The sequence below is a fragment of the Talpa occidentalis genome, unplaced genomic scaffold (genome assembly GCF_014898055.3).
Source record: "Talpa occidentalis isolate TD23 unplaced genomic scaffold, MPIMG_talOcc4v2.1 talOcc4.13, whole genome shotgun sequence".
Classification (NCBI taxonomy): domain Eukaryota; kingdom Metazoa; phylum Chordata; class Mammalia; order Eulipotyphla; family Talpidae; genus Talpa; species Talpa occidentalis.
Window position 1 is genome coordinate 38,935,481 of NW_023601322.1, and position 12,550 is coordinate 38,948,030.

At 38.6% G+C, this 12,550-nt stretch overlaps 1 protein-coding gene across 2 annotated transcripts in view; it reads left to right on the top strand.

The window, feature by feature from the left end:
• ANKRD29 (ankyrin repeat domain 29) overlaps positions 1 to 11,861 on the top strand; it is a 54,476-nt gene extending 42,615 nt beyond the window's left edge. Inside the window, exons 9-10 of one of the 2 annotated variants that reach the window (XM_037508730.2) lie at positions 2,459 to 2,557; positions 9,583 to 11,861. In XM_037508730.2, the coding sequence (XP_037364627.1) occupies positions 2,459 to 2,557; positions 9,583 to 9,666 (183 nt within the window). In that variant the 3' untranslated portion in view covers positions 9,667 to 11,861. The remainder of the gene's footprint in view (positions 1 to 2,458; positions 2,558 to 9,582) is intronic. The other variant, XM_037508731.2, reaches the window with a different exon arrangement.
• The last annotated feature ends 689 nt before the right edge of the window (positions 11,862 to 12,550 follow it).

The following is a 12,550-nucleotide window of genomic DNA, read 5'->3' on the forward strand; positions in this document are numbered from 1 at the left end:
CCAAAAATAAAGAAACACATTACTGGTGTCTCAAAACACCAGGGATGCCTTCCTGTTCTCTCTCTTCATTATGTAGAGCAAAGAAGCACCTTGCTACCTTAGATGAACTAAAGAAAGCTTCAAACATCTTGGCATCTCAGAGAATGTATCAGTCTGAAGAGCTGGGTCTTCCAGAAAACAGAGCCCCAAAACTCTTATCTTGTAATCATTTGGGATTAAGATAAGTCTAAAGTATAATCTAGGGGGTAGTGATCTTTTTCAAAAGAGGGCCAGGTAGGAAGCATCTTAGACCTTGCAGGCCACACCGTCTCTGTTGTGTCTGTCTGCCACTGTAACTGTCAGGCATATTTTAAAAACATGACTGTATTCCAATAAAACTTTATTTTACCAACATTGTATTTCTGGGATTTCACATTTTCACATGTCACAAAATGATCTTTTAATTTTTTAAAATTTTAGCTAGCCAAGATGTAGGAAAGCAGGCAGTGGCTAGAGTTGAACTGGATTTGACCTGCTGATAGTAATTTGCTGACTCCTGGTAGTCAAGCTTCTGATTTCCTAAGTACAGGACACCAAACCTGTTCTAAACTTGGCACAGGGCTTAGCACTTTGTGGGCTGTGCCCTCAGGGTTTATTAATGTATATAAAGTCTACTTGCCCTTGAATGATCCCAGGGCTTTTTGGAGACTTTTTATTTGATCTTTATACTTTTAGATTCGATTCTTGCTTCAGTTAATACAGAGTGGCTGTTGTCAGTGTGCTGGCCTCTCTCCGCTGTCTCAATGAGAAGTTTGAAGCCAGAAAGCTGCACATGCTGACATTGTAAAGTAAGAATAGCAGTCCGTGAAAGTGAACTCTGACAGAAATGAACTCAGAAATCAACTTTGCAAAAAACTAGTCTGGCTTCAAACAGCTCTTTTTTTAACTTGTTTTTTTTTTGTTCTTACCAATGTTGCAGATAAGTGAAGTTGATAGGTTGGTTATGACTTAGAGAAGAAAAATGAAGATATAATGAAATTAGTGAATTTTGATACATATTATAAAAGTGAACATGGAAATCCATTGTTTTGCTGGATTTTTTCTCTGGGTGTATCTTACTCTTACAAAAATTAGAGTTTTTTTTACTATAAGTTAATTTGAAAACCAAGCTTGTGTTTAGGTACTTCATATACAAAAGTACCTTCTGGAACAGATGTCGTATGACTGCCTATCCTTATAATAAATTTGCCAGGTTCTCTTCCTCTCCTCTCCCACAATCCCACCATATGCTGCATGTAGCTGCTTCCTTATTTCAATAAATATTTGCAGCAAATTCATGAAATGTCAGCAGCCTGTTTGCTGGGCCCTTCTACCCTCAGAAATGGGCCAGTGCAGGGATCAAAAGGATTTCCTCATCCTACCTACTTATACTTTTTCGCCATGCATCTCCAAGATCGAGTCCACAGTTGCTGCCCTGTCACCTGAGAGGGTGGAGAGTATATAGCTAACCAGCTCTTCCTCCAGGCTGGCTGGAAATAGCTCACCAAAAGCACAAACACTATGTGTGTTGACCTTAAAGAAAAAAAAAATTGACATGGTATTGTTGCTTTTTCCTCAGCAAGTTTGAAAGTATATAAAACTGGCTGTGTGATCATCAGTAGGTCATATTCTCTGGGTTAGATCTCTTATTTCATTTGGAAAAGAATATTGGCAACATTTATACAGTCTGCTGTGTATCTGAGGAAACTATTAGGGGCCGACATGATTTTGAAAAGGAGCTATATACTTGATAGTCTTGAAATTTTCCATATTCTGGTTGTTTATCATGATTCTTTATCTAAAACTCAGAATCAAAATGTCATAATTTTTCATTTGCTTTAATTTGCTGCTATTATTATAAATGATTACATTAAGTAATGATAACTGTAGATTAGCAATCAAACAAAGAAAATGTTTTAGCATTCTTTTTAACTAAATCTTCAGGCATAAGAAAAAGATGATTCTCATTATTTAGTTAAGTCAAATTACTTAATTCAATTGGAAATGATCTTTGTGAATCCTTTGTAAAGTGGAAACAATCACCATATAAGGGTATAGTTTCTTCTAAATTTTTGTGTTCATTTCTTTGTCCTTACCCATTTTAATGAATGGACTTCTCAATACCACTTATTATTTTTAACCAATAGTCTTATCATCTCCCCAACGTCTATATCCTAATCTGTATTGTTTGTCAAAATTATTGCTTATATCATTTAAAGATGTTAGTTACTTTTATGGAACCTGCATTTTTCAATGTAAGTATTTGCATATCCCATTGCCATTAAGTTTTTTATCCTTTAAAAAAGAAGGGATCATATAAAGAAGAGCAGGACTTCGACGTTATAGTCTCATCACTCAGGCTAGTTCCCCATGAAAGCCAAGCTGAACACACACAGCTGTGAGCACCCTCCTGACACTCTGTCTACTTCTTCTCTCTTAGAACGGGACATCAGCGCTCCACGCGGCAGTGCTCAGCGGTAACATTAAAACAGTGGCCCTGCTCCTGGAAGCTGGGGCAGACCCAGCCCTGAGAAACAAGGTACTGGCCTTGCCATCTTTTCACTTCATTGGGCCACTTAGCTTCACTTCATTGAGTACATTTGCAAAGAGAAGGCAGTGATCATCTACACCAAGAAAACATCTCCCTTTTTCCTTCTGGCTTATTTCACTGTTTCACTTATAGCAGGAATACAGGGGAACCAAATAAGACATCAGTGTAAAAATAAATAATAACAGTACAAAATATAGCAAAGCAAAAACAGACAATTATAAATCAGAGACATCCTGCAGGGGAGGAGGAGGAAGAGGGATCAGAGGGAGGGAGGGAGGAGCACTGGGGACTGAGGTGATGGCGCACGGGTGCATTAGTGAAGGAAATTCTATGGGGACTACACCTGAGGGGGAGGGGGGGAACAAATATTGTTTAAAAATGAGCGATGATTTTAAAAATATAAAAAATTAATTAGTAAAAAAGAAAAAAGAAAACGTCTCCCTGGCTCAGTCAGTCTTTATACTTTTACAGAGTAAGCTTCTCCTTAGTAGGTTATGCAGTACATTTGGATCCAGGGAGTTATATTAAAAACACTGTATCTTTCATGGTTTTCGGCTGACAATGGCACATCCTTCAGGGACTAGGAGTTGGGGGGGCTCATCATTGTGGGGAAGATTGTATGAGTATTCTGTTATCAAAGAAACAGCTTTAAAATATCAAAATTCTGGTAGTTCATCACCATTCTCCATACATTGGATGTTTGTATGTTGAGAATTGCTTGTGCTCTCTTTGGTGACTACCTGGGGAAAATGTTGCCTTTGTATTATTCACAGGACTTTGCCCCATGGTCACAAAATGAACCTTTATTCCTTATAGTTTGAAATCGTTAGTTTTCAATTCAGTGCACTTGGAGGTGGAAAGAGGCACAGGAACAATAGAAAAACAAAATGGTTGTCAGTGTATTTCCTCCTAGTCAATGCCTCTATAAGCAGCTAAATGCAGAGATTGGGGGCAAATATTGGATATTTACATCGTGAATGATTCAACAAAGTGAAATACTGGCAAAAACTAGCAGGCCTTATAAACACCCTGAGGGCTGTGAGGATGAAAGGAGGGGGCAGAGAGAGAGGGATTAGGGGATATAAGAGATGGTGGAGGGGAAACACATTTTATTTTTTTAAAGATTTATTTATTCTTGCATGCAAGAACTGGGGTACAGGCCAGAGGTGTGGTGGTGAGAGGATTCACCAGAGACAGAGTGGGGAGCAGAACAGGCAGACTGACCAAAGTACACTGCTGAGGGGAGCAGCGGGCAAGACAGGAGAGATCTGCTGCACCATGTGGGTAGCTCCCTGGCTAGGGATCGAATTCATGCTGCAGTGGCTGCAGATACCTCCATAGGTTGCAGCTTAACCCCTTGTGCCACCAGGGAGACCCCAGGAAATACATTTTATAAAGAAAGTAAAAGGTAAATGCAGAGATAAGGAGACAGGAGAGAAGCCTCGGAAAGGCATTGAGAAAGCACTGACTTTCAAAGGAGGTAGTAGCTATGGTGCTTCTTAGTTGGGAAGGAAAGCAATTTTCATTTTATTCATAGACTTAAATTTTTTATAAGCACCTGTTACTGTATGAAAGTTTTTAACAAAACAGTTTAATACTTCATAAATTTTGAAAAGAAACTTAAGAAATTCAATTAAGCAACAATGCCAAATGCCTTTTTTTCTAACCCACTTAGCATGTAGAATTATTATTTCCCCCATTCTTACCATTGAACTGCTTAAAGACGTTTGTGCTTCTCTCTTCCTGAGATACTGGGGTTTGTTTTCCATTAACTGGCCTGGTTATGTGATGAGTCAGATGAAATCACCATTGCTTATCTTTAGACCTTAGACACAGATTTCCTCAAGAGATCAATTGGTTGCTAAGCTGCCAGCACTTAATTAAGGCAAGGGGGAAATGTTAGCACCTTTATAAGGAAATTGAAAAAAAGCAATTCCTGTGTGTCTGCTAGAATCTCGTCAATGACAGTTATGGGGAATTTCCAGTGCCAAAATGCTGGACTTTGGACCCTCCATAAAGCTATCTGAATGTATGTGTGATTGTTCACCTTGGCACCTCATGCAGCAAAAGCCCTGGGAGGCCTGGGAGTTGCTGCCGGGGAACTCCCGACCACACCAACAGCCGCTGCATAGAAGTCAGCCTCTTTAAAAGCAGCTCCAGAAGCAAGGGTGTTGGGATTCCAGCAGCCACCCAGAACTCCTGAGATGATATTCTTGGTCTTCATTCATTCATTCAACAAACACTTATGAGTGCCCACTCAGAACCATGTGTTGTGGTATGTGCTGGGGTACAGGGTATAGTGGTGAAGGAGATTCACATAGATTCTGCTTTCATGGAGCTCCAGGTTTACTGAGGAATAAAAGATAAACAAGTAACTACACTTTGGAGTGACAAGAAGTATAAGCAGGGAAGTAAAAAATGCTATTGAAGTCTCCCCAGAGACAGTGACTTCTAAGCTAGCACAGACATGCTCTTCCAGTCCAGGAGTTCCGTGGCTTCTACTCTAGAGCTTTGAGGAGAGATTAAGCAGTGATAAATACCTGAGGAGAGATTAAGCAGTGACCTCGGTAGCCACTCCCTCCACTATAGCCTTCCCCAAGGATCCTGCGTTCACCAAAACTCCTAACTGAAGCCTCAGAACGCATTCTCCCAGGAGCAGGAAGGAAAGTGTGAAATGATGTGGGTGGCATCGTGAATTTGGACCAATCTCCCGCTTCGCAATGAGTGACATAACCTTTAGAGCCACTCTGGGCTTTCACCACCATGACAGTCCTCACAGCCTCAGCAACCTGAGAATTCAGTGGGTACCAACCTGGAGAGAGGAGAAATGAGACAAGGTTTTTAAAACTAGACTGATGACACCCAGAACAGTGATGCGAATGACCAAGCTGACAACTCAAGTTTGAAATTATAAAACTTATTTTAATAGTAAAAGATATGGACAGTCATGGATGATCACATAGGCAGCATAGCTGGGCAAGATTGTAGAGAGAGGCACTGCTTCTTACATTCCTTCTTCCTGATTGTAAAGGATACTTTGACTCCCTGCCAGCCAGCACACCAAGAGTCAATAACTGATGCAAAACAGCCCTGTTATTCCCAAGTATCCCCTGAACCTAGATGGAGCTTGAGTCTGTTTACCGGGAGCAGTCCCCTTGTGGGTCTACGCCTGTATAGTGTCTGTTCCTGCAAGAACTAATAGTTGGATATGACCCCTTCAAGGGGCCTCTGTGCTATCATGGCACAGCATACTCACTTCCTGCCTGGCTCAGCTTAGCATCAGCATCAAGGGTCCTTTGTGGTGGGCTGGAGTGCAGTACAAGCTATATAGTAGACTTCTTTTTTTTTCTAAGATTTATTTATTTAGGTGTACAAAAACTGGGATACAGGCCAGAGGTGAGGAGGGTGAAAGGATTCATAAGAGACAAAGTGGGGAACAGAACAGGTAGACTGACTGAAACACACTGCTGAGGGGAGCAGCAAGCTAGACAGGAGAGGTCTGCTGCACCATGTGGGTCAGCTGCCTGGCCGGGCATCGAACTTGTGCTGTGGTGGCTGCTGATAGCTTCATTTTGCTGTATCTTAACCCCTTGCGCCACCAGGGAGGCCCCTACAGTAGACTTCGTGTGGCAAACTCATAATTCCCAACAACTCCCTGTATAATTCCAATAAGTGATGTCCCAGCTAGCAGGTAGGGCATCAGAGAACAGGATTCAGGTTAGAAGGTGAGGACTACAGGTTCTTCAGCCAGAATCAGGATCCCAGATGAAGCTGCTGGGATTCCAAGCTTGACTACAGGAGAGAAAATATGTGATATAGGTAACATCTACATGCAAGCCCTCTCCCCATTCTCAGTGTCTTTTGACCCTTTGATTGTCCCCACTGAAATCCCAGGAACATCCTTTTGATTCATTTATAATAATAGTTCTAAGTATGGTCCAGGGACCCCTGGGGGGTCCTCAAAACCCTTTCAGGAGGTCTCAGAGTTTGAAACAATAGTCCTAATAATACAAAGACACTGTTTGCCTTTTCACTATGTTGACATTTGCCCTAATGGTGCAAAAGCAGTGGTGGATATGACTGAAGGCCCCTTAGTATTCATCAAAGCAGGGTCGCCTTACCATACCAGCAGATGACATCTCAAACCTTTGTATATTATCTTACAAATTTTCTAAATTAGTCTACAAAAATACCATTTTGTGGAAAAATGATTTGATGAAGCAATAATTTTAATTTTATTATATCTTGACCCATGTCAGATGCCTTTTAATATTCTGTATAACAAAGTGGGAAGTATGCTTAAAGCACTTCTGCTGTATACTGAAATACAATGATTTCTAAAAAGGACAAGCATTCGTGTGTGAGTTGCAAAATAAATCAGCCGTGTTTTTCGTGAAACACCATTTGTACTTGAAAGAATGACTTATACCCTACACTGTGAGTTGACAGCTTCTCAGTACTTAAGGCCTTTCTGATGACTCATTGGTAATATTAATGACCATGATCTCCTGTTATTACATAATATATAAATACATTTGGAAAGTCTGCATAGCTCAGTGAACTAATGTTTTCCAAATGACTAGTGCATGATGTCATGCATGGGTAAAAAAATCTACCTATAGATAGATAGACCCATGGATTTTAATATATGAAAAATTCATTGATGTGTTTTCAGATTCATATTACAATTAACTTTTATGAAACTACACTTGTTCAATATTCATGTAGATTCAGAGAGGAGTATCTACAAGGATCTTAAATAGGCTATTAAAATGTTCCTCCTTTTTCCAACTACTTCATGAAGTTGAATTTTCTTCATATGCCTCAATTAAAACTACATATCACAATAGTTTGGATGCAGAAGCAGATAGGAAAATCCACTTGCTTTCTGCTAAGCTCCACATTACAAAAATATGCAACACTATTAAATTGTTACTCTTTTCACGAACATTTTTGCTATTAAAACTTCACAAATGGGGCCTCCCTGGTGGCACAAGGGGTAAGACGCAACCTATGAAGCTGTCCGCAGCCACTGCAGCACAAGTTCAATCCCTGGCCAGGGAGCTACCCACATGGCACAACAGACCTCTCCTGACTCACCAGCTGCTCCCCCCAGCAGTGTGTTTCAGTTGATCTGCCTGTTCTGCAACCCACTCTGTCTCTTGTGAATCCTCTCACCCCCATACCGCTGGGCTATTCTCCAGTTCTTGTATGCATAAATAAATAAATCTTTTAAAAAAAAGAAAAAAAATTCACAATGGTTTTTCACAAATATGTTACTTGTGTTAACCTATATTAGTTTTCATTTCTAATCTGTTAAAAAAAAAAAAAAGCTCACTGGGGTAATTTTTAAAAAGTGTAAAAAGTTCCTGAAACCACAAGGTTTGAGACCCACTGCCCCATAACATCTGTTGTGAACAGTGGGGACCCCCTAAATGAATCTGTTAAGTGTCTCAGTAACAAGAGGAAAAGAAAGGACACGCCTCTGTATCTCTTATGTTCTGGATTTTCTGTACTTCTTATCAAAACCTGCTCGTCCTGAGTCTCAAATCTCTAGCAGACACTCTCATATAATTAACTACATATCAATTTTAGAAATACCAGTATTGATTGAACACATTCTAGATATGCTAGGCTTTGTGCTGTAAATAAGGATACAAAGAATAATAAAACATGGACCCTTGCCTCCAATAGTTTACAGTCTAGTAAGGGGTATGGCTAGATAGAAAAATATCCCTAACAGGAGATAATTATACATTTTTTAATTTAAATTTTATTTTTTTATATTCCCCATACAATTACAACCCCCTTATTTTGATCCAATCCCTCCTTTCCCCACCCCCCACCACCCCATAGAGTGTCTCTGGTTCAGAGTTGTTTGTTGATTTTGATATTTTCTTTCTTATAGTTATTCTTTTTCCTGGTCCCTTATTTAAGTTTTCTAGATTCCTGCTATGAGTGACACCATCCGGTATTTTTCTTTTTCTTTCTGGCTTATTTCGCTGAGCATGATCCCTTCCAGCTCCATCCACGTTGCTGCAAATTGCATGTGTTCATCTTTTTTGAATGCGAGTAATATTCCATGGTGTATATGTACCACATCTTCTTGATCCAGTCATCTATTTTTGGGCATTTGTTTGTTTCCAAAGCTTAGCTATGGTAAACAGTGCTGCTATAAACATAGGGGTGCAGGTGCTCTTTGGAATTGATGTTTCTGTGTCTTTTGGGTAAATACCTAGGAGTGGAATTGCTGGATCATATGGAAGCTCTATGTTTAGTAGGTCCAGAAATCTCCACACAGCTCTCCATAGTGGTTGGACCAGTTTGCACTCCCACCAACAGTGCAGGAGAGTTCCTTTTTCTCCACAACCTTGCCAAAATTTGTTGTTGCTAGTTTTTTCAATATGTGCCATTCTCACTGGTGTAAGATGGTATCTCATGGTAGTTTTGATTTGCATTTCCCTGATTACAAGTGATGTTGAACATTTTTTCATATGCCTGTTGGTCATTTGCATTTCCTCTACCTTAAACCATAAAATACATAGAAGGAAATATAGGCGAAACACTCCATGATATGCACATCAAAGACATCTTTACAGACACATCACCAAAAGCAGTGATAGTGAAGGCAAAGATAAACAGATGGGACTACATCAAATTAAAGAGCTTCTGCACAGCAAAAGAGACAATAACAAAAACAAAGAGAAACCCCACCGACTGGGAGAACATTTTCGCACACAACACTAATGATAAAGGACTGATCACAAAAATCTGCAAAGAGCTGATGAGACTCAACAACAACAAAGAAAATAATCCAGTCAAAAAATGGGCAGAAGAGCTAAAGAGATATTTATGCATTTAAGGAGACTTACAGTGACTAATTGCAAAAGTCTAAGTCCGATGGGGTTTTTCACCAGAAGAAGAGCACATTTGGGTCAGCAGCTTCTCCTTGAAGTCCTCAAAAACTGTACCGACTATGGGAATCCACTAATGCCTATCTTATTTTCTTTCAGGCCAATGAACTTCCAGCAGAATTAACTAAAAATGAACGTATATTGCGTCTACTCCGAACTAAAGAAGGTCACAGGAAGAGCTAACTTGCCTGGGTATTTGAAAGATAGACACCTTAATCACATTGTCCAAAAAAGAAATTGCTTTTCAAATAGTGTTGGAAATTTTTTTAAGAGAGAAAATGCCCAGAATGCACTCCTTGGGTCTCTGAGCAAGAGCTGTGCTTTATGCACCGAGTCAAGAGCAAAACAGCTCAGGGGCCCTTCCCCTCACTTCAGTACTGGCCTGTACCCTACTTCAGTGGGGCTGGGCACGTTGGTGGTTAACTACACTAACTTGGGTCTTTCAGTTAAACTTTAAGATAGAGTTAAATACTCTAAGAGCGTTTTCAGGACTAAGCAGGGAGACAGAAAATTTTGTTCCTTTAGGAATACAGAATCAATGCACTTTTGTTTTTTGTGTTAAATGTCAGTCTGCTAAAAGATAGAGCTCCATCACATTTTATATAACTATGTGTATGTCATTTCAGTGTAAAATGTTTTCTTCTACCCAAGTAGCATACCATGAGTATCATGAACCAATGATCTGTATAGTTCCATTATATAAAAGCCACTGCTGTCATTCCACCAGGTGCTTGTCAAAGATGGGCTGTTGAACTATAAAAATGACAAAATTGTTAATTTATTAGTCAGTCCTCATCTTATTTCAAACATGTCAAAATCTTTTTGCCTAGGGTCAGTATTGTAGTTATGGTAGGATATAAGCTCAAATTTGGAAATTCAGAAAATTACAAATCACAAGAAATTTTGACTGTCTCTTCGAGCTTTGTTTTGGTTCTATAGCTGGGAATCTATTTCCTTTGCCATAAATAAATAGACTTAATAAGCTGTGGCATCTTGAGCTTCCAACCCCACATTGCTCCAATGACTGTGAGGTCCTTGGATAAAATGTGATGATATATGCAAGTTCATTGTGTTGTTACTAATACTGTAAGAGTATAATAGATGTTCATCTACGCATGTTTTTGATCTTATTGGATCCAATAAAGAAACCTCAATTTTATCCCATTGGGGGGGAGGGTGTCAAAATTTATATTCAATGCACTTTAGAATCAATGGTGTCTAAATGCCTCAGTCAGTGCCTAATTGCACACACACACACATCAAAACTTCTTTCTTTAATCTACAGTAATAAATATTGTTGATATTTCTGTTATTTAAATACATCTTTAGTTTTCTTGTTCATGTTCTGCTCTAGTTTCCAGCCAATAAAGATATGTTAAGATGGTGGGAAATATAATTCTAACAGGCTTTTTAAATCAACTTCCAGTAATACTAAAACTATTATCTTTAACTGGTAAATGATAGACTATAACTTTTGAAATTAGAAGATATCCTCTTAAAGTTTGTTGTGATCAGTGCAACAAAAATCAGCTTATTTTACTCAATATCGCAGAAAAGCCAGGAAAGAGCAACCCACAGATCCCAGATATGCCCTCAGCCTGATTAATTATGCAGAAATAAAGCCTACATTCTAATTGCAAGGTAAGGAACAACTCTGTATTGCCAGAACACCCAGATAGAAGCATTAGTATCTTAAAATGTAGTGCCAATTTCTTCACTGACTTTTTTATTCACTGAAGTTGTGCAAATATATATTTCCATGGGCATTTCATAAAAAATATTCATTTTGAAAAGAAATATAATGTGGCCTTAAATGCTTTGTATTTTCCCCTTAGTTAGCCCTTTTGCCAAAAATAGTTATTCAATTACTGATATAAATAAAACAGTTATTGTGGATACTGATTGCAAAGTTCCAAAAGACAAAATGGCATGAAATCACAAGCTTAATGTTTTTCACTAAAACAGGTTGTCCTTGGCCTATTCCTTGGATATTTTAAGTGGATAATATTCTTGATCAATATTAGAGCCATAAAAATGAATCCAGTAGCTATAGGTTACTGTAGGTAAGATGCCTCTAGCTTAGCAGGATCATATTTGATCTAGATGAAATTACAGTGTTATCCATGGCAAAGAAGAGGATTAATCACTCACCAAAGACTGAACAAGAAATCTGTAACTTATAGTGAAATTGCATTTTAGTTTGCACATAAGTAGATGATTGGATGTTCTGTTATTCTAATTCACATTTCAATGAGGTCTGCATTCTAGGACTTAGAACTAGCAATTCCTATGCAAATTTTGTTTCTTAATTGAACAATGAAAGTTTTTCATTACATCCATTTGTTTGATAACATATTCCATGTTTTAATTCAAAATAAAGTCAGTATATTATTGAATTTGCCTTTGCTGCTTTTTCCTGTTTATTTTTAATCAGAAGTTGTTTATTTGTGACTTCTAATAGCACGAAATTTAAGAGAGATTAATTCAGCACAGCTGTTAAACATATTGATACTTGGGATCCTGACTAGATCTTTATGCTTTATATTACTATGGAACCCGTGGTTTCATTATTTCTATTACAGACAACTTTCCTAGTGATTCCAAGGTTTTTCATTCAGACAAAAATGCCTAGGATAGTCACTGAAAATTCTGAAATAAAAGCCCTTAATTTAAAAAGAATTTTTTTTTTTCAATTATACTGAGCAACCACTATGGAGAGCTGTGTGGAGATTTCTTGACCTACTAAAGATAGAGCTTCCATATGATCCAGCAGTTCCACTCCTAGGTATTTACCCAAAGGACACAGAAACATCAATTCCAAAGAGCACCTGCATCCCTATTTTTATAGCAGCACTATTTACAATAGCTAAGCTATGGAAACAACCCAAATGCCCAAAAATAGATGACTGGATCAAGAAGATGTTGTACATATACACAATTGTGTATAACTCAGCAATCAAAAAAGATAAACACATGCAGTTTGCAGCAACATGGATGGAGCTAGAAGGGATCATGCTCAGTGAAATAAGTCAGAAAGAAAAAGAAAATTACCGGGTGGTCTCAGTCA